This window comes from Lampetra planeri, chromosome 13, assembly GCF_965212315.1.
Source record: "Lampetra planeri chromosome 13, kcLamPlan1.2.h2, whole genome shotgun sequence".
Classification (NCBI taxonomy): domain Eukaryota; kingdom Metazoa; phylum Chordata; class Hyperoartia; order Petromyzontiformes; family Petromyzontidae; genus Lampetra; species Lampetra planeri.
The window spans coordinates 13,219,768-13,242,961 of NC_136119.1; the positions used below are offsets into that span (position 1 = coordinate 13,219,768).

The window sequence follows — 23,194 nt, forward strand, 5'->3', positions numbered from 1 at the left end:
TGCGGTGGTGGCTGTGCACACGCTGGCGTGCTTCTGGGGAAACCAGTTTAGTTCCTTTCCCTTGTTTCCCATGCTGATGTAGAAAGTGGACAGGGAAGCGGGCCTCCTTGGTTCTGATTACTCCCAATTGACCCAGGATGTCATGGTTTTTCTATCTCCTGATAATTACAGTGGGGGAGCTCTTGATTGACCAGAAATATTGTCACAGTGGGGCATCTGGTGTCAGAACCATTTCATGCTTCATCTGATGGCATGGAGATTGAGAGGGTGAGGCTCAAGAGTTTAATGAAATCTCCACACGTTCTAGGTGGCGTGCCCAGAGGGGCCTGGTCCCCAACCACGTGTGGGTTGGCGAATTTTGTAGAGTTCTTGGTGGAGGATTTTCAAAACGGTGTACCCTTTGCTGTGAAGATGGCCAGGCTGGTAATCTCTTGGCTTGAGGGCTGCTCAGTGGACTCATCAATATTGCTTTCTTGGCTTATGAGGGCCGTCCATCAGGAGAGGCCTCCGGTAAAGATGGTGTTTGTGTCTTGGGAGTTTTGTATCCCACTTGTAACTATTGACGGTGTGTCTGAAATAGTTTTAACCTTGAAGGCCGTCTTCCTGATGGTCTGGATCGCACAATGCGATCTGTATGATCCACCAATCCTCCCTCTAAGATGACTGCATTGCAAGCACGCCTTATCACGCCTGGCTACATTTGACATGATAATAATTTGACTTATTTATCCAGGGCAAGCACACTGAGTCATAGGATTCTTTTTCAGGAGGGTCCTGCATTTTTATAATTTTAAAATGTTTTCATCCAATTAATGAGTGTCGGTAGCAAGCAACTTTGAACGAACGTTCATAATTTTTTCCAATGTTTCGTCCTTCATTAATCCACTGATAAATGTAGGCCTCCGGATGCCATGTTGGTCATGGGGTTTGCTTGACCATACTTCACGTCGCTCTCCGCTCATGATAGCCGTGCTTAACAATTGAATTAGAGCCGCTCGGTTCGTAGCACAATGCGCAATCACTGCGACACCACTCCGTTGTCTACGAAACCTAACTAATTGAGCTCGTTTTTCTGATTTAATCCGTGTGAGTGGCCATTGAGACATTGGGTTTAATTCATGCACTGGTGGACAGTCGTCACGAGTGCGTCACTGCCCTGCAAGTGTCTGTTGTAAATGTTACTATGGCTGATGAATATCACACCAAGCATTACATTTTTTTACGTGATCAAACTATTGTTCGAATTTCGATTTAAAGCTTTCGTGACTGCAGGGATTCATATCCTTGGTTCTTTCGGTAAAGTCACGTAGAAGGGAAATAATAAAATAATACAAATAAAGCAATAAAATTCTCACGACGTTTCGATTGCAACACAAGCTATCAAGAATATTGTTGGGATGTACTACTTTTCGGAAACATGAATAACAAAATCTTTAAAAGTATAAAAATTCTAAAACAAAAATAACGTGCAAACAAAATTACAGTACCAAAGGTTGCGTAACTCTCACCTGGATCTTTCTCACTGACAGGTTTTAATGGCCCTTAATGACCCTGTACAAATGCTCCACAGTTCAAAGGTAGACATGATGCGCCCGTGATGTTTACATACCCAATAGGCCCAAAATGCAGCCAGCAACAAACGGCACTATCAAAGCTGTAATACATCTTCTTGCGTACGATGGGAATGTGTCCTGGAGCTGCCATGTTGCGGTCTGCTAGCCACGAAAAGTCTTCAGGAGAGTGTTTGTGTAGTCTTGCTATTCCTTCGCTGAAGAAGCACAGAAGACAGTGGTTTTACTTTGTGGTCCATCGTTTGTGTTTCCTGGCCGCAGTCGCACTACTGAGGCTTGTCTTTCATTTCCCATCCATGAAGGAGATGTGCGCATCGACCGATTGATGTTATGATGCGGTTGATGGCACACCGGTGTCTTTGAGGGATCTCGAAGCCAGGAGGTGCGACGTTTGGGTCCCAACAAGAGTGTAACACGCTTCTTTATTTGAGCAAGATTTATTATCATAAGAGCTTGGGGAAAAGAGACGATGGGAAGGAGTTGGAGCAGTGTGAGGGAAGAGGCAGGAAGAGAAGCGCTGTGACCGGCAGTGTGGTGGTTGAACTCAGTGTGGGTGAGACCATGTGAATGCTAAACCATCGTTGTCTTTTGCTCGCTTTCAGTGCTCGCCATTCTTCTCTGCTTCTCCCTCGCTCCCCCTTACCTCTTGTTCTCTCCCATGGACAATATCCAAGGCTGTGGACAGTGAGGTGCTACATTTATCCCATCGCCCATGATTATCTGTGGATAATAACGAATGATGATGACCGTGATGGCGGTGATGGATGAAGTGATTTAGTTACGGACGCTGCCGTCCCGTGATTGATGATGCTGATGATAACGGTGGTCGATTGTCGCCTTCGCCAGCCGTTGGTGTCGAGATGGCGAATAGCGCGGGCGCTGGAGTGACACGCAGAGAAATCGGCGACTACGGCCGACCGGTGCGGCGTATTCACGTGGTGGAAATACAGTACAAGGCATCGGAGGAGGGTGCGAACTATCCAACGATTGTGTGATGATGATAGCGACGATGAAGATGGCGATGTGGGTATGAGCCGATGGCGGTCGACATTGAGGATGCCTTTGTTTCCATGGTGGTGCTGAATCATCGCTAACGGCGCCTCAGCCGTGAGGTGAAGCACCAAGTACTGCTGAAACCTACGCTGGACCGAGTGGAAAAAGATGCATCCTGTTATCCGCAAATATAACAGATAACAAGCGCGGTGCTGTACCATGTGCTAAACTCATGATTATCACGGATAACATGAGGCGTTTTGACAAGTTTCAGGAATAAATTTGCTTGTCTGCAATTAAATACCTCCTGACCATCACGGATAAGAGGACTTTCACTGTACTGTAATTGCATTTTCCTCAGGGTAAACATCCGTTCGCAAACATTCAACCAAAACACGGACATTCTGCGGTTGGCTCTTGTGCCACATTAATGGAATAATGAAAATACATTGAAATGTTTAAATACATTTTGGGTAATTTTGCAGAACCACTTCTGCTTTAGTGCATCCCCACACCGTGTCACTTGCTGGGGATTATTTTACTTATAACTTCGTCAGGCTGGTCAGTGCTGGTTGGTGAAGCCGGAACCCCAATACCAGTTCAGATATCGCTTGCCCCTGACCTTAGCCCCGTGTCTGGCACTCAAACTCAGAGGTTGGTGGATTCATAGTGCAGCGTGCTAACCACTGCACCACCATTCCACCCCAAACAGAAACAGTGTGAAACAAATACACACATGCATTTCACATCTGCAAAATGCTGCTACAGTAGTATCCACTCGTATCTTGATGGTGTGCGGATTACTGCCTGCTAAAAGCTGTCCCATTACAAAGTCCGGTGTGTTAACAATCTTGACTGCTCTCCCCCGTAACACAGTTATTCACTCAACAAGTGTGCAATTGGAAACTGTACACAGGGCAGCCAAGGCTAGAATTCACCTAGTTCGATATGAAGGCTTGGAGAATTGACAACGTTGCGTTTTCCATCTGGTATCAATGTTATCTAGTATAAATGTAATACGCAGACGATTTACCTCCTTCACATATCTCTCCACGAAAAAAAAACATGTTTTACACATCCAATCAGACACAAGGCTTGAGAATAGGTGTTCCTCTTTTTTCTGGCAACAAAACGAGTGTAAAGATGAGAATAGGTATTTCCCCATGTATCTGTCAAAAAACAGGTATTAAGTTGTTAAAACACCAAACTGAAACCTTTTACAAGGAATCATGTCTGCATTAACCACAATGCTTGTGGTCAGAATGCAAACAAAAAACATTCTGATAATATATGGCATTGTCTTTGAAACTGATCGGTCCACACCAGAGACAGCTTTTTTTTTAGCCTCGTCTCAATTGGTGTTAGACCTGAGGACGCCAAAAGGTGTACAGCCCAAAGACAACGCACTATCAGAGTAATGAGAGCTTGGGGTGAGCATCTACATCATGGGACCTCCTTTGCCAGTACCAAAATATGATAAAAGGTTTTCTTTTTTGGTACCGGCAAAGGAGGTCCCATGATGTAGATGCTCACCCCGAGCTCTCATTACTCTGATAGTGCGCTGTCTTTGTGCTGTTCGCCTTGTGGCGTCCTCTGGTCTAACACCTTTTGAGACTAGACTCGAAAGAAAGCTGTCTCTGGTGTGGACCAATCAGTTTCAAGGACAATGCATATTTTATCAAAGTATGTTTTTGTTTGCATTCTGACCACAAGCATTGTGGTTAATGCAGACATCATTCTTTGTAAAAGGTTTCAGTTTGGTGTTTTAACATCTTAACACCTGTTTTGTTGCCAGAAAAAAAGGGGAAAACCTTTTCTCATATTTTGGTACTGGCAAAGGAGGTCCCATGATGAAGCCACAATGCTTCTTGAGAGTACATCGTTTTCAGCAGCATTTGTTGAATACAAGCAAACGCTGGACCGGTGTTGACATACATTGTCTCATCATCAGTCAGGCTTGCTTTTGATGTCTGCTGTGCAGTTTTCTAATTAGTAATTTGCAGGTTATTTTTCAAATTTGGACCATGACTCCGGCAGACTGGCCTCCTCATGCCAGTCACGTTACAGGATCTCTCACGTCCACGGTGCAGCAGACGGCACCTAGTATATGTGCGCCTACTACACACAGCAGTATGAAGCAGGGCAGCTGCTGCATTCACACTGCAAACCCCTTGCAACAAGCGGTGAATGTGCTACCACTGGGCCCCATCTTCACCCCTGTACCTGCAGTGGATGTACCTATGCATGTTGAAATTCTTTCGCACCGCACGTAGCCGACCGTGCCGATCGGAGGACGTGGACAAGGTGGGTGCAGCCTAAAATTAGCAATGAATAGAAGTGTGACAACAGACGCGACCACTATAGAGACCAACACTATAGAGACGAAGGTGGTCAGGCGTGGTGCTTCCCCTGCCACACTTTAGTGCGCTGCTCCTCTGGCTGTAAAAAAACACACACACGCAACTTTGCAGCATTCCTATCCGATTCGACGGCGGCTATCTCCGTTGGTGGCCTTGAGTCTTATCGTGGCAATGTCACGCTAGTATGGTGGGGGCCTGTTTCGTCGTAGAACGACAACCATTGTTGATGTCGGACGGAAAATGATACTCTGTTTATTGACCTGCCCAAAGAGGCTGATGGGTTGATGGCCTGAGTCGACCCCGGGCTGAATGTTGAGCTCACAGTCTTCCGACCGTGAATTGAAAGCTCTCCAAGCCCCACCCTTTTGTACACTTGCAGCGATAGGCCGACGCTATTGCCATACTTACCAAAAGTGTAAACACTCCTGAGTGTTGGTATTGGTACACTGGGCAGCAAGTTTTGTTTGTAGCTACTATACAGGGGTTGCGTGGGATTTCCCCGGCAAAGCAATAAGCAGCCTATTGGTTCCCTTAAATACGTAACTGCATTGGATATTGCCGCTGCGATTAGCCGCATCTCCATCGCGAAAGTGTGAATGCGGGTCAGTAGGCCGTCACGCGTGGTGGCTACAGCAGGAAATTGAATTAAAGTCACAGCAGTGCAGGAAGGGGCGAGTAAAGACAAAATGGCGAACATGAGACACATCGTTACGGTTTTTCCAAGAGAGAAATGAAGACAGGAGAGAGATGGGGAAGAAGTAGAAAGGAGGAAGGCCGAATTAACGAAGAGAGACTCCACTAGCAGTCAACGGGGGGCCGTGTTGTCACGTGCGATGATAACCATGCAAAACATGCACATCACAAGGCCACCACGCGAAACTGGGTTTTTTTCAGAAGCATTATCTATGAATTTCAGACATTTAAAAAATGAGGACAATTTGCATGTTGTGTGATTGGCGGTAGGTTTTCTAGTTTTTTCCCCATTCATTTCCGGTTACTGTATTGAAAACGTGATTTTATCTTCGTCCATGCATACTTTAGTCGATGATTGAGAAAGCGCTCCTAAATCTTTCTTCCGTGGTTGGTTGGTCTCTGCATTGTTTGTTTTCAGTGACCTTTGTGAACAGTTTAAATACATGAGATAAGAGACATACATACTATTAATCAGATTCAGGAAAATAGTATAGGAATTAATTGAAATTACCATTGGGTCTAGCCTTTGCACACTTTGAAAAAGCATTCGACTCATTGAAAATCGATGATAACCATCCGAGCGTTCGCAACCTGTGACTGAAATAAAGACATATTTACGAGTTATCAAAAATAATTAACAAAAATGGAACAGCCACAATTGGAATTGTTTGACAAAAAAATCAAGCTCTGAATGAAAAGGTAAGTTGGACAAAGCGACACACCACAGTTATTCACAGCGACATTGGAAAATATCTTCCAAAAATTTGATTGGATAAACAAATGCATGAATTGAAATGGAAAAAACAGATTAAGCATCTAATATTTGTTTTTACAACAGAGTCATTGTTATGCCTATTGGGAATGAACGACAGAATATGTTCGACAAACTTAATGAGGAAGGCTGCAATGTAGCACTTTAATGAATATGAGCAAAACAAAAAGCATATCCGACAAGTTCGCCATACAGTCAGACATATCTGTCGGGGTGACGCAACTGTCAAACGGCATAACACACACATATATGTACACCTAGGGATAAGTTGGAGTGCTTTTGGAAATATAAACTTGATGATAAAAAGCAACGTGCCAATGTGACTGATAATGAAAGTTTTAAATCAGCGCATCTCACCTGATGTCACATGGATTAGAAATACGGACACTGACGCAAACCTGAAATCTAAAGTGTTCAAAGAAGCATGGAGAGATTCGTGGTTTGTATTACACCGTGAGAAACACATGGATGAGAGAACAAGTGTAGGTAAGATGGCATAGTTCAGTCTGTTCATGGAAGTAGCTTTGGCACGACACATCAGAATCTGAATTTTAATCGGACAGATTCATTTTTATTAGCCAATAAAATGATGTGCATCCTGCACGGAATTATGGGTGTATTTACCTATAAACCATTGATATAACTGGTTTTTAAATATATTGCCCGTTTACATTATCATTTATAACTTCTGTGTATTAAGAACGATTTAATTGTTATCTCTTCTGTTTGAATGAGAACTTTGGGATCACCAATTAGAAGTATATATACTTTACATTTTATATTTCCCTACTTGCTGCAAATGAGTGGCTGTATCATTAAGTTAAGCTATTTATGAATGGCACTTCGTGGAAGTTGCCTTTATTAATTTCCTAAAAGTGAGCTGCTGGTCTTCATGAAGCATTGTAAATTGCGCTATAACAACAATTTGAAGGCCCAAAAGTAAATTTCATGACAAGGTGCTTAATGAACATGCTTTGATAATGGCCCATCCCTTACTGGGGGTTTTTGGGGATTCTAAAATATGATAATGTGTGAACCAATATGTCATCCAGCTGAAACAAATCCAGTTTTGTCCTACCAAATGTTCCCATTTCCGTGATAACCATTTTTCACATTTATATAGAACACAGTCATCTTCGATAGAATTACAATGACACCTTCTCCACAAGCAGTCAGGTGGTGGAGGGGGAATAAATGCATCAGACGTGGAAAGCCAAACTACTTGTGGATCGCTTGGCTGTAGCTGCGATCCACACTTGTCACGTATATATATGTAAATTATAATTATTATACAACCAGAATTCACTAGGAGTGAGGAAATTGGGTTGTGCATAAGATCAGTTTGCCTCTCAGTGGATTAAAATAGGGTTCATGGTTCTGGTTCAAGATGGGCTCTGGGAGTGTGGACCGTGTCCCGTGAACTATGATGTCTCTAGGACGGACCCCACACCTCCGATTAGCACGGTTGGCCACATACGGTGCTAAAGAAGTTCAACATACATCATCACACACACACAGCACACTTCCACGACGCTTCACGTGCCTCGCCGGAGTGCTTCTCTTCCCAACTCGGCATTGTTGCGTCTACCATCATAACGGAACCTTTTCGTAAGTAAAAAAACACGAAAGTGGAAAATAACAGCTCCAGCACAAGCTAACCCAAGCATGCATTAAACCTAGGTAAACATTAGTAGTGCTTAAACTCATAAATATAAGAATAGGTTTCCCTCTTTTTTCTGGCAACAAAACAGATGTTAAGATGTTAAAACACCAAACTGAAACCTTTTGCAAGGAATCATGTCTGCATTGAAACTGATTGGTCTGTACTAGAGCCTCGTCTCAAACGGTGTTAGATCAGAGGACGCCAAAAGGCGTACAGCTCAAGGACAACGCTGCACTATCAGGACAATGAGAGCTCGGGCTGAGCAGCTACATCATGGGACCTCCTTTGCCAGTGTCAAAATATAAGAATATGTTTTTCCCTTTTTTCTGGCAACAAAACTGAAACCTTTTGCAAGGAATCATGTCTGCAATAACCACATATACTTGTGGTGAAAATACAAACAAAAAACTTGCTCTGACAACCCTTACTAATTGGCTGTGTCGGGTGGTGGCAGGCTTAATGACACATTTATATATTTCCGCGATGTAACCCAAAAAAACCCTCGATTCAGCACTCCTTCTGACTTTTCCTAGACTCCCCCAGAGAGTGACGGTATCTCTTCGCCCTCGGCCAGACGTTAAGCTGCCGCGCTGGGTAAGGAAAGGAAGTAGAGGGGGGGAAGTTGGGGGGGGCACGGGAGGGGGGGCATTGGGGGGTGGGGGGGGGTGACGTCGCGGGTAATGGGAAAGCGACCCAGCCCGACCTGGCACGGCACCGTGCTGGCAGGGGAGCCCGCTTGGTCAGGATCCAGCGCGCATTCAACCTGTCTGGCAACCACAACTAAATCCATGAACTCGGGAGCCATTAATGTGAGTTATTTAAAACGGCGTAATTGGTGTTAAATTATTCATGGGGGTTAATCTAGCGGTGAGGCGGGTGCAACTGCGATCCGGGCCCACTATTCCCCCAGTCACCGAGTGCCTGAGGTCTTGCAGGAGCCGGCCGTCCTGCGTGTATGTTGAACTTCTTTCGCATCGTTCGTAACCAACCGTGCTAATCGGAGGTGGGGGGGAGGGGAACAACACTGAACACAGAAAGCAACACTGAACACAGAAAGCAGCGCTGATCCGTGGTGTGACCTCACGCCACGCTCCGTGGTGTGACCTCACGCTCCGTGGTATGACCTCACGGCACGTCCCATGGTGTGACCTCACGCCACGCTCCGTGGCGTGACCTCACGCTCCGTGGTGTGACCTCACGCCACGCTCCTTGGTGTGACCTCACGCCACGCTCCGTGGTGTGACCTCACGCTCCGTGGTGTGACCTCACGCCAAGCTCCGTGGTGTGACCTCACGCCACGCTCCGTGGTGTGACCTCACGCTCCGTGGTGTGACCTCACGCCACGCTCCGTGGTGTGACCTCACGCCACGCTCCGTGGTGTGACCTCACGCTCCGTGGTGTGACCTCACGCCAAGCTCCGTGGTGTGACCTCACGCCATGCTCCGTGGTGTGACCTCACGCTCCGTGGTGTGACCTCACGCCAAGCTCCGTGGTGTGACCTCACGCCATGCTCCGTGGTGTGACCTCACGCTCCGTGGTGTGACCTCACGCCACGCTCCGTGGCGTGACCTCACGCTCCGTGGTGTGACCTCACGCCACGCTCCGTGGTGTGACCTCACGCTCCGTGGTGTGACCTCACGCCACGCTCCGTGGTGTGACCTCATGCTCCGTGGTGTGACCTCACGCCACGCTCCGTGGTGTGACCTCACGCTCCGTGGTGTGACCTCACGCCACGCTCCGTAGTGTGACCTCGGAGCGCTCTCCCTCTCTGCTGCTATTCTGGCCACACTCAGCTGGAGTCGTGGGAGCAGAGCATTCGCTCTCCCGAGCTTGTCGGCCTCTGCTGGCAAATAGATGTGACATTGGAATATGGCAATCCAGAGGTCACTGCTTTAATATCCTGGTGCAAGACAAAAGTTTAAACACTGGGCAAGTCTCTTAAATCAACCGCCCCCAGGCACCTCTGCCCACCCGGCAGAATGACTAACACCACCACAGTTAGTCGATAGCCAGGTCACATGTATCTACATGAACTTCTTTAGCACCGTGGAGGTGCGGGGGCAATACAACAAACTAAACACAAAAACCTGTTCTAGAGACACGTGAGTTTTCATTCTATATTTAAGAGTGCATAGAGCCAGTAGCTTCCTTACCCCACCACATGTGGTGGGGTGAGGTGTGGGTACTCCCACCTCTTTAACGATGTTTGGCCAGTGTGGAAGAGTAGGCCAAAATAGCCCGCATAGGGGCTCACAAGAGCTTCCTCTAGCGGGGGGAGGCCCTTCCATCAGCAGTGGAGCGAGCGAGCGAGCGAGCCAGAAATTGCAGGGCTGCACCTTAAGCCCTCTCACCGTCATCCCGTCTGCCTCATTGGCGAGCGATAGGAGCGCTCCGTGCCGTTCAACTCGAAGCAGGCTGTGTGACCCACTCTGGCTGCCATCGCTTTTTAAGCGTGCGGAGGTAGGCCGTGCCAGGAGGTCGTCACAGCAAGTGGCCATTGGTCCAAAGTGCTCCCGATAAGTTGTGGAGGATTTCCGTTATCATTCATCCGCGATATTTATGTTTGTGTGCAAGTGGTTCTCTGAAGGCATGGAAACCACGTGTTTATTGTCGTACTGTTATACGCCCCGTGTACACCTGTACACACACGGGCAGCCTGGAGCGCAGTGCTCGTCAAGACCGGTTTATTTTCAGGGCGTTTTGTATCTGCGTGGTTCTTCCGCCCTCCGCCACTCTGTGGAAGTTCCAGTTTGGCTTCTTTTGTGTCGTTGTGGCGTTTGTGAGAGCTCAGTTTCAGGGTAAAGTCATTATTACCGGAACTCGTACAAAACGGGCATAGCTTTGGCAGAATATTGCTGCGTTATATTGAACACTTGTGCCACGTGTAGATAATTAATAAATTCGTGGGGAAACCACTCTCTATTGGAATCATCTGCTTCAATTAGACCTTAATTTGTCATAAAATATGCAGCGGTTGTATATTCTCTTACATTGATGCTGTTTACTCGAGGAGACATTTGTAACTGTGGGGGTTTGGTAATGAACACAAAGTACACAGTTAAACGGTGTACTTTAGTTTAGTCCACAAGGTTTGTTCCAGGAACTTTTCGTGAAATTACTAAAGTTGCAGTGTAATTTTATTCACAATTGATCATTTACAGACCTTTGTCCATTCTGTACACTGCTGGATGAAGGCCTCCATGGGGGGTTGTTTGACCATACTTCACCACGCTGGTCAATGAGTGTTAGTGAAGGGGTGCCGAGAACCGGTTTGTGCTATTATTCACCCCTGATGCTGGACATGGCTGGGTTCGTACACAGCTGTGCTAACCACTGCGTCATAGCTCTGCCCACATATGTTCATTCTAAATGCGTTAAAATTAATGGATATTGTACCCATTGAATGTATGCATTTGCTGAAAACATATATACATTCTAACTTCCCTTATCTACAAATATTTTCACATTCTCACCCCCCCCCCCCCCCCCGTGGAATGGTAGATATACAGTAGACGTACAGATGGGGGGTAGAAAAACTAGGGGCAATTTTTTTGTTTGCTTTTAGAATGCCGTACACAGTGACAGTGTTTAAGAGTGGGCACAGCCTGCTGTTGAAATCAGCAGCTATGGCAAGGAAGCAATCAAGCGTCGCGCACTCATTTTGTTGCCAAAACCCATCGAACGCAGGTGCTCGGCAATCTAGGCCAGGCACGGAACACGCCTTGACCTCATCCCTGCCACACATCTCTTGTGCAGAGAGAGCAAGCATTTGAAACTGCCCCTCGCGATCCGTGACATTGCAGACTTGGGAAGCGTTCCTGTGTGTTCTGCCGAGAAGTGCTCCATCTCTTGGGTTGCCACCTCTTGAGGTGCAACAAACCTGAACACATTCTTAGTTTTTTCGGTAAAGTCACGTAGGTACCTACGTGACTTTACCGAAAAAAACTAAGAATATGATTCCTTGCAATCACGAAAGCTTCAAATCTAGAAAAACCTGAACACGTGGGAAGAAGAAGAATACCTGACAATATCAGAAGTGGGGAGAACTGCCTGGCAATGCGTTGTCTTGTGCGGATTGTTCACGCAGTTGACGGATAACGGTGGCCTTGGAAAGACTTTCTGATGTATACCTCTGAAAAAGGGACGGTCTTGTGAAAACCAGGACAGCCGGCTCTCGGCTGAAAGGCCTGTGACTTCACAGATGCACAAGACGGAAAAAGCGAATAATATCTGCCGTGAGCACGGTCAAAAATGTCTGGCCTCATGCCACCCAGCGCTGGTTGTGACTGACTGGAGGCCATGCACTGCCCAGCGTGCAGAGGGGAGGGGGTGCGCGGGTGGCCAGCGAGCGGGGGGTGGGGGGCAGGGGGGGGCACGGGGAGGGGGACGACTGCTGAGCTTTGCGGGTAGAGAGTGGGGGGGGGGGGTCATGCCTCTAGGATGGACGAGGCCCATGGATCTACGATGATGAACTCTTGGAGGCTCCTCTTGTTCGCGAATTCACTTGTCCATTGCTGCTGCTGCTGCACACCAGCTCATAGCCGACAAGAACTCTCCCGTGTAACACTTACAGGCACAGCCCTTTGGTCAATCAACTGCTCGTTGAGGGACTCCCCACGTCGCGCGCGTTTTAAGCGTTATGTGACCGTACTTCACCATGCTCACCAGCGCAGGCTGGCGAGTTCAGGAATGTATTCTTTTGAGTACGGTACATGGCTACAATGGATTTTGCTGCACTGCCTTCACTGACAATGTAACACTACAGCAGCAGCCTACACCACCGGTATTACGCATATCGGTTGCATAGCCAAGCATGATCCAGGATCAAAGATATGCTATTTTCCAAGATCTAACACTATCAGGCACATCCGTGGTTATTTTCGCGAAGGCAATGCTATAGAGGACATAATTAAGAATGATTGCGACGCAGATATTTTTCTGAGAGTTTTCTGTGACCTTGCTGGGATGTCTTTCTTGGAAGTTCACTTTTTGATGTGCGTGTGGGTTCCCCCCCCCCCCTTCACATTTCCCTTTCAGAGAAATTTAATACGTACGTGACACTCAAAGTGCAAAATGTGAAAAGCACGACCATTGCAGTCCGTGGAAATCAGCCCTGCTGGGAGCAAGACTTCATGTTGTGAGTCTCGCCTCTTTTCTCTAATTTCTCGTGGTGTTGCAAACGTTATGATTAATGTGGTTTGAGACACTTGTGCCTGTGTTACGCCAGTTCCCGTAACTGACATCTTGGGTGGCCATCGGCGTTTTTGCCCCTGAGATCCTGTGTACAATCAGATTGAATATGTTTCAAGTCCCAGCAATGTTGACGTCAGGTTGTGATACACATTATGCCTCTATATATATAAATAAATAATGATAATTATAATAATTTACAACCCATTGCTGGATGAAGGCCTCCCGATGTATGTTGAACTTCTTTCACGCCATACATAGCCAACCGTGCTAATCGGAGGTGTTGGTTGTGGGGGTTGTTTAACTATACATCACCACGCTGGTCTGTGCAGGTTGGTGGGAGTGCCCAGGACAGGTTTCAGATTTCACTCAATTCCGAGTGCATCTCGCTAACCACTGCTGCACGCCTCCAACCCAATGCCATCATAAACCAAGCACATGTGGCAAAGAAACAATCCTTCCAGGTGACCAAAGTGAATGTTCCATAACACAGTAGAATTGTGTTTTTAGAAGGTCCTCTTATCCAATAATTCAATACATCGATGAATATGTCAGGACCAGCACACCCATTATTCATTGACCCCGATGAGCCTAATATGGGAGTTTAAAAAAATGCAAAAGAAAAGCCCATCGTGACCGAAGTGTCCTGACCTTGGTAAAGGTTCCATGTTTCAGAAGTTGCTTAAAAGGGCCATTTACCTGATCTCTGCCATCTGTCTCCACAAAGGAGATGCAGTGAACGCTGACATCCTCAAGACCACGATATTGTGAAACATTGGAAGCGTTTTTCATTTTGCGGGAAGAATGCATTTCACATGACACAAAAGTTGGCCTGCAAAATTGGTGCAGTGCATCACCCTGTGCCAGAGTATTGCCTGCACAAGGAGATGCCACGGAGACATTTCTCAGATCCTATGAAGTGACCTCGAATGCACGATAGGGGCACTGCACTTGTTCACTCTCCCTAATGTGGAATATGTTTGTGGCATGGCAGTTAAACCATGACATTTATTCATTCTCAGAGCTGCAATGTTGACAGATTGTAACAACAAAAAACCGTTTTGTTTGATGCGTTTTTGTTCAGCCATTGGTGACTGGGCTGAAACCATCAATAACTTTCTGCACCCGGGAACCCGGTTTAATCATCCCAGAATTGTGAAGCCTACCGCACGTCACGAGATGCGGGCATCAGAGTTCACGCACATGAGGACATTGCTCTGAAGATAAAATTACTGTCCATCGACTGGTGTGGTTTGAAGTGAGCTCCCCATGTCTACAAACCACATCACAGTAAAGAGGAGTTATTCTGTCTGAATTCAACAATGACACCTTTATAAATCCTCCCTCAGGCAACTCCACCTAGGTCCCCTTTCTCTCCATTTTAAATCTCTCCTCAAATCCATCCTCTTCAGCCCCCGTGCCTTCAGACCTCCTTCATTGCTTCTTTTCTCTCCTATCTTTGAGTGAATGAGTGGGTCAGTGAAGTGAGGGAGCGGGTGGGTGGGTGAGTGAGTGAGTCATTCCTTTCTCTCCTCTTTTCTCTGTCCCTTTGATCTCTCCCCTCTGGTTCGTCCTGCGTAATGCTCTGCTCTGAGACGTTAGTTACATTGTGGGAGCAATTTAAATGTAAGTCGTTTAAAATTAGCGGACACAGTGGTTAAAGCGTCATTATGAAATGCCTGTGGTGCTCATTTCAATTGGTGTGTCTAAGCTTGCGGGGTAAATTCTGCACGTACGGAGAAGTGGCCAGGAGGGATTGTGGTCTGATTTGTGACTTTTTAACGTACAAATTTCAAGATATAGTATATAAATATATAATTCAATAACTTATTAAATATATTGTAAACAAATCTAGGTTGCCAGAGGTGCAGGGAGCTACTACCAGTGGGTAGTGTATGAGGCTAACAATAATGCTGGCACCAACATATCTCTCTCAACTTATCACACTGCACAACCTAGCTCGGATAATTGGAATCTTATCACCTGGCAGTCATGCCGACCCAACTAGCCAGAGCTGGTGCCTATCATGTTCTCCATCTTACATTATCACATCAGTCATGAACTGCTACGTCGAGGTGTATTTCAGGTCTCCAAAAAAATGTGTGTTCATGCAAAACGTTCGACCTGAGCGCAAGCCGGCGAAGAATGTGGAGTGGGCAAATGTTCCTGACGGCGGTTGAGCGTGCCGCTGTGGAGGATGTGTGAAGGGTCTCCACGCCATCGGGCACCTTCAAGTTGTTTTCAAATCCAAAAATCCGAGAGGCATAAATGTAATTCGTCAGGAGCAGCATGCCGAGCTGCCTCTGCTAATATTCTGGGTTTCAATTCGGGCCTCCTCACATGATTAAACTGGGTATTATACTCTTTGGTTCTTTCGGTAAAGTTTCGTAGGTGAAAATAAAATAATGATGACGGAAGCTTGTGTTGCCTCCGAAAACGTCGTGATTTCGTTTTTTTTTCACCTACGTGACTGTACCGAAAGAACCAGAGTATGAATCCATGCAGTCACGAAAACTTTTAATATAAACTTGGTATTCAAGTGTTATGAGTTAATGGTCTCAGCCTGATCCTCAATGACTGCACACACATTGTCCTTTTTTGTAATTGGATTGTCACTTAATTCTGCATTTTAGTTGTATTGACATTGGGCAAACAATTTGAGGGCCTTTAGAGGTAGACACATCTCGTGTTCAATAAGAGGCCTCTTTGCAAGAGGGAGTATTTAGGGGTCTCTCTTTGCCACGTAGTGATACACTGCTCACTCTATTGAAAGTTATTCATGTTATTTTGAATATAATGCTAAGACAAGAAATGTCAAGCTGACAGTGATTTCACCAGCTCAGCTACAACGTGTTATAAACAAATTTGCCTTATATCTTCAGCCTGCCAATACTTTCCAGGCTTGTTGTTTTTACATGCTACTCGTATATGATGCTACCTAAGTATCTATGCTGCATAAGTATGTTCGATCACCTTCTTGCATGAATATGCCCATCATAATAATATAAATTAATATTGACATTTCACTCCACAAAATGCCTTATCTATATTTACTCAACCCTGACACTATTGCAGGATTGTTTTCATTCAGCCCCGTGCATGTTTGACAGTGATTACCTAAATCAGTCTTATCTTGCAAGTTCTTGTATTCACTGGTGCCTGACAGACACTGATGGATGAAGATAAACTTAGTTTGGGGTCTGCAGGTGACACGGTCCTGCGGTAGCAATCTCCATCTTTACCTTTTATTACCTACTTCAATTTTAGCAACCACAGATAGTAAAAGTGCCAATAGCGTACGCCTATCACTTCAAGCATCCAGCAGCTTGGAGCTCAGGTTAGAGCTTTTAATTCAGAGTCAGAAGACTGAGTTTAATATTCAGCCTGGGTCAACTCAGCCCATCAACCCATCACCCCTCTCGGCGGGTCGATAAATTGGATATCACTTTTGTCCGACATCAACAATGGCTGTTGTTCTACGAAGAGACAGACCCCACCGTAGGAGCGTGACATTTTCACGACTGGCTCAAGGCCGCTAACTCAGTTCACTTTCAGTTTCTTTTGAAGTACCCTGTGAGCCAAGAAGATGACCTCTGCCCAAGTCATATGGGACACTCCGATGATGTTTTTCTTTTTACAGTCCAGTGTATGTATGTACATTGAAATTCTTTCACAGCATACGTAGCAAACCGTGCTAACCAAAGGTACGGGGGAAGGACCACAAACTAAACAAAGTGCATGAAGCGTCGCAGGGAAAGCACCACGTCCCGGCCACCCTTGTCTCCATAGTGGTAGCGTTTGTTGTCGCACTGTAGTGAATGCTCATGTTTGAGCTTTCACAGGCCTTGTCCACATCCACTGCAGGTACAGGGGCGGTGGCGTGGCCCCACTGCCTATTGTGAGAGGTTCACGGTTTGATTCCAACAGCCACGCTGATGAACACTGCGGGTGTATGAACCGTTACAATTCGCTCCTCTTTGCTTCATAGTGGACGTTAAATATCCCGTGACGTCATTGGCAAGAGGATGGCATCATTGTGTGCCTGTGTCACGGTCAACATGCTGAAAATTACCCGCAAATTACTCAGTTGGAATCTACGTGGCCATAATTGCCCCCTACTGGCAAAGGGATGATTTATCCACTTTATTTAGCAACACTTCACGTTATATAATACGTCTATTCAATTACTCGGTTATACGCTTCCCTGTGGATATGTTGTGGTTGACATTGAAGTCTTGTCATGACCTCAAGCTAGGCAGCAGAGCCCCCTACAGACAACGTGCACACAGCACAGTGTATCCACTCTCCCCATGGGTGCCCTGGGAATTGCTGTGACTCCATGTGAATGGCAAAATCTTCGGCGTTCATTAAAAAGCCTGACGATTTCGGTAACACATTGCAACAATTACATCAATGATTCATTAAACAGCCACTTGTTTTTAGCAACACTTCACTTTATATTGTGCATATACAGTTTTCAGTTTCTCTAATTGGTATTATCCATAGCAAGCATCGCACCCCCCACCCCCCTTTTACTGCAAACCCTTTGGCAGGATCCTCCAGAAAAAGAGTTGTGAGACTCACTGAGGCTTTGCTGGGTAAAAAAGCGTAAATAAATAGTCATACATCGGCAAAAAATACCAATATGGCTGAAGAAGATGGCTTTCAATCAAATGCATATTTGCACCACGACGTATGGATCAGAATTATGGACACTGAATATGATTATTGAACAAAAGCCGAGAGATACACGAAGACTCATGGAGAGATTCACGCTTGGAAATACAATGAGACGTAAAGAGACACACAATGATGAGGGGACGTGTGCGTATCGGAGACATAGTATCGACTGCTAAGCAACGTCAGCGGGCTTGGCCAGGACACGTCATCGCTAGGACGTGCCCAAGAGGACGATCACCGTAGCGATGGAGCGACTAGATCGGCGACGTTGTAGGTGGATTGGGGCGTTGAAGGATCACAGTTGACGCTAATGGCGTACGGAGGCCTCCATCCAGCAATGAATAGATAATGGCTGCTGATACGGTACAACTGAGTAGCATTTCCAGTTGCGTTAATTTGCATAGTCAATCAAGGCATATTTAAACTGCCCCCTTTTGACGATTGTGATTTTTTGAAAGTATTTCAAATATATTCAGCATACTATAATTGTGGGCTCTCTAAGGGTTGTGGCACCGTCAAGGTTGGCCCAGGGCCACCATGTGGAGATAAGCACCACCCAAGTACGCACTTGCGCTAGCGGTGGGGTCATGGTTCGCGCACTGCGCCATGAGCATGGCCACCTGAGTTCAACTCCTGGCCATGGCTCACATCGGTGGCGAGTGAGATCTGAACGCTTCTGGGCTCTTTCTTCACAAACCCATATTTAGTCAATGTGGTGAAGTATGGTCAAACAACCCCCGTGATCAGCACGGTGTCGGGTGGTCCTCATTTGTCATTAAATGCCAAAGAGCTGAAAATCATAATAATATTTTTTTATTTACAAATCGTATACAATGCAGGGATGTGTACAATCGTTATATAAACACAACACTCCTGTCCTACTGTGTATTGCAATTGGGTTAATGTGGTCTCTTTAGTCTCTGTAGTCAGTGAGCAAAGCATACACTCACTAGAACTCAAACAACATTATTTTTACATACACATTACATTTGGAAGCCAGCTTTTCTATCTTCCGGGTGTACAAATACAAATAAATGTGGAGCATTGAAGGCAAATACCATGCTGCGTGCTGGTGATGAGCGTCTGTGTTTGTCCGTCAGGACTGAGCACAGACTCGTATCAGCAAAGCACATGGCGTAATGCTTTCCCTTTGGGCTCTTATCATAGGAATGGATGATTCACATGCACAATCACTTTGTGTTCATCCATCCTGGATTTTCCGAGCATTTGACATAGTCACCGTGTTTAAGTATTCAGGGACCATATGTTCTATGTTGTTTCTAGTCACTGTTCATTTTAGCAAAATGTAAATTAATGTAAAAAAATATAATTTAAATTTCAAATTTCACTCTACCCCTGAGGATCACGACGCACAGCTTGGTTAGCCCGCAATCGGTCATTCCTAAATAATATATCTGGCACTTTACAACCAAATCACATAAGCAATGCCTTTATATATTCACGAAAGTGAACGAAAATAGAACATTATGTAAATAAATTATGGTATGCGAATGTATTGAAGTATACCTTTTATAAAATAAAAATGTGAACAACACGGCGAGCAATCGGATTGGTGGCGATGTGTAGGAGCACACGCGTAGATATGGGCGTGAGATGATGAACAGGCCTCACTTCAATCGTGCAGGGGGGGGGGGGTCCCTTTGCCCACCCGAGTGAATTCTCTGCTGTGCCGCGTGTGTGGTGTGGGGGCGTATTTGGCATAAAATAACGCGTCCAATCAGCAGGATGCCTGGGTGTTGCCCGTGCTTCGGCTACGTAAATATCCCATGGGCAGAAGGCGGGCGTCGATTCATTCCGCTCCGTAAAACCACCTTGCTGCGCGTCGTTACATTGCGGTCTGCGAGTGGGCACGTAATCGCCTTGCGAGATGAGTCTAACGAACAGCGTCACACTGGAAATGTCCTCTTGATTTATTCACACGTGTTAGTTGTAGCGAGGTGCTTATGGTGTCGGTTATACTTGGATTTTCAAATCACATTCACGAGGTCATCACCCTCCAGAGGTGATGATTGTGTAATGACTTGATGAACACGAGTAATTTTTTTCCCATTTAAAATCGAGGGCAAATTTTCAACGTGGTTCTAATCTGGCCTCGGGATAATCTGTATGCACAAAAGGGCACGCGCTTGTACTGATGTCACAAGGTCTAAAACATCTACAGCAGATGCCACGCTTTTGCAATGCCCCACAGCATTAGTGGACAGCTGTCGGAATTCAAATGTATTGAACCCGTTGCTGAATGTTTTCAGTCTTGCCAACTGCTGGGATACGCGGCCACCCAAATTAAATTAAATGAGAAACAGACACTACCAGCAGAGGTTGTGTCTGTGAGCTCTGCGGGGCTACACTGCTGACGGTGCTGGGTTATGGTGAAACGAGCCTCCGTGAGGCATCGCTAAAAGCTGTGGTTTGACTTAAATTATGATGCTTTTCCATATTGTGTCATCCTGAACCCTTTTGTAAAATGCACGTTTTGTACGCATGTGTAGTGATACAGCAGGCGAAAGTATTATTGTATCATCCTTTAATCTCAATCTGTATGTCAGCATCTTACAATACACATTTGGTGCGTATGTAAGTTTTCAATTTAAGCTCACGGTGCATCTGCTTTAAGCCAGCGTTATCATGTAGTCTCTATAAATAGAAAACGTCTTCCTAAAAATATTCGTAATAAATTCAATGAACATATAATTTAATACTTAATGCAGGATTTATTTTGGGTTAGATCATGTAAATATGAATGTGTCGTTCAACCCGCCACCACCCGACACAGCCAATTAGTAAGGGTTGTCACGTGAACAAAACGTGCCAATTCTTTACTCCAGCACACCGGTGGTGTGTTGGAGAGTAAACCCACGACATTTATAAGTCGGGCACAACGTTTCGCCGATTATTACAACCAGCCTCATCAGGCGACTGCCAGAATTGTGGAGAAATCCTTCAGTTGCAATGTATGACTGCTGCCCATTGGAGTTGTTCCGACATATTTTTCACGGAAATAAACGCTCGCGTCTGTTTATGAATGAACCACTGTGTGCCACGCGCGTGTCAGAACGGACGTGCGCAGGCATTGTTGTCAGGCCAGCGAATCGTATGGAGGACTGAATGGATGAGCTCTTCTTCGTGAACTTTCGACAAATACAGGGGGTCATAAAGAGCACTTGTGAGATTGATGCACAGCCTTTGAATGCTGGACCTGTTCCCAGGATTGAGCCGTGTTTTTGGAAAACGAAGCGAGGTGCTAAGCGCAGCCAGCTAGTGTAACTAGAGCACCTATTGTATGCAATGAAACACGTCTTATTTTTAGGTTATAGCCACCCAAACGACAGTACCGAATGCTTATGACATACTCTGTGTGCGGTGGTTTAACGTGACGTGATGGGAGTGGTGGATAAGTGGTTTTTGCACTGGAATGTGAACCCGTTAACCTGCGTTCGATTTTGGTCCGTGGCTCGTATTATTGCCGAGTGATATCGGCACCGCTCTTGGGCTCCTCTCTTGACCAAACCTCACTGACCTGTGCGGTGAATTCGATCATTCCCCTGATTACCGCGGTTGTCTACGTCCGGTGCGAAAGAAGTTCAACATACAAACTTACAATCCCCATGACTGGCACAGCATGGGGAGGTCTTTGCCCAGTCGTGGATGGACAAAATGTATATAAATGATCATTATTACTCATATTATAAAAGACAATGCATATATTATCAGAGCATGTTTGTTTGCACGTTTTTCCTAAAGTACGTGTGGTTAATACTTACTTGATTCATTGCAAAAGGTATCTATTTGGTGTTTTAACATCTTAACACAACTCCTGTTTTATTTAAAGAAAGGGTAAAACATGTCTTATTGTTTCAGCATTTTGATACTGGCAAAAAAGGTCCCGTAGATAAATTTAATGGCTTCATTGTTCTTTCTTTTTTAAAAGTTAAACGCATTGTATCGCTTGATAGTTACCCTTTTTATTATTTCGACCAGTGTATAATTTGCATTCGGATGACAAAATGGCAACCGTGAAGGAATGTCATTACTTTATACAGAAAGATAGAGGGCATAATGAGGGTCTGGCAGGCATTGTGACAGGCGCATTGTGACTCGGGTCTGGCTTCACGGGCCTTTTAAATGGCAGGCACAGTCACCTGTCTGGCAAATGTCCTCTTGCCAAATGTTTTATTGTGTCGTTTGAGTACTCGAACATTTCCAATGCCCATATATTTACTTAACCAGCCTACGCTGACCAACGCGGTGAAGCATGGTCAAACGACCCTCACGACTCGCACAGCGTGGGGACGCCTTCATTTAACAGTGGATTGACAAAGGGCCGTCAGTTGTCATTATATAACGGTAATTTATTAAACAAATGTTCCGAAATTGAAAAGCTCCATTTAGAATATTTGCAACTCTTTTTTTCAACCGTTTATTTGACTAATTTTGAAATATTTACGCTCAAAGTTTTAAAAGTTTGTCAATCAGATTTATTTGTCAATCCACTTCCGGACAAATATTCTCCCCATGGTGTGTCAGTCGTGGGGGTTGTTTGCCCATACTTCACCACGCTGGTCAGTGCTAGTTGTGAAGTGGGGTGGGAGGTGGGGGGGCCATGATTGGTTCAGATGTCACTCTCCACTGGCTAGTGATCGTAATCGGGTCGACGGGTTCACAACGCAGGGCACTGACCATGGCGACACCACTCCTCCCTCTACAGAGGCTAAGTTAATTAAATACAATGTCCGGATTTAAACCGTGTTGGGGCTCATTGAGACTTCTGAGTTGAATTAATGTTTTGGTGGAAAGTAGTTGTGAAAATATCACAGACGATCCTGATAGCAAGATAAAACCCCTAAACATGTTTAATTTATACATTTTCCCCAAGTGCCATTCTGTCGATTTCCCCATTCAGAAATGCATTGCGTCCGCTGCCCAGTGTCCCGCAATACCGCGTGGCACTGAGCCGGCCCATCGGTAGGGGCAGTGCACCGGGTCTCCCGTAGCGTGCGGCGCCGCCAAGATCAGAACGCCACTCCTGGCGAGGAGGAAAGGACACCGTTACAGTCTTCTCCTTCTTCTCGCGAGTCACTCGCACGTCCGATGCGAATGCGCCCTGTTTCTGCTCGGCAGAAGGTTCTTTTAAACGCCCCGATGAGAGCACGTTGATCATGATTATTTTGCTGCTGATGTGGCCTTTGGAATTTTTTGCGGCATTTCAAGGATCTTCACCCTGTTTTTTTCGGGTGCTAAGTTGAAACCGAGT

At 45.7% G+C, this 23,194-nt stretch overlaps 1 protein-coding gene across 4 annotated transcripts in view; it reads left to right on the forward strand.

Moving 5' to 3' along the window:
* UNC13B (unc-13 homolog B) overlaps positions 1 to 23,194 on the forward strand; it is a 174,870-nt gene that overhangs the window by 28,592 nt on the left and 123,084 nt on the right. For all 4 annotated transcript variants that reach the window (XM_078600220.1, XM_078600223.1, XM_078600221.1 and 1 more), the window contains exon 3: positions 13,090 to 13,189. In XM_078600220.1, coding sequence (XP_078456346.1) covers positions 13,090 to 13,189 — 100 coding nt within the window. The remainder of the gene's footprint in view (positions 1 to 13,089; positions 13,190 to 23,194) is intronic.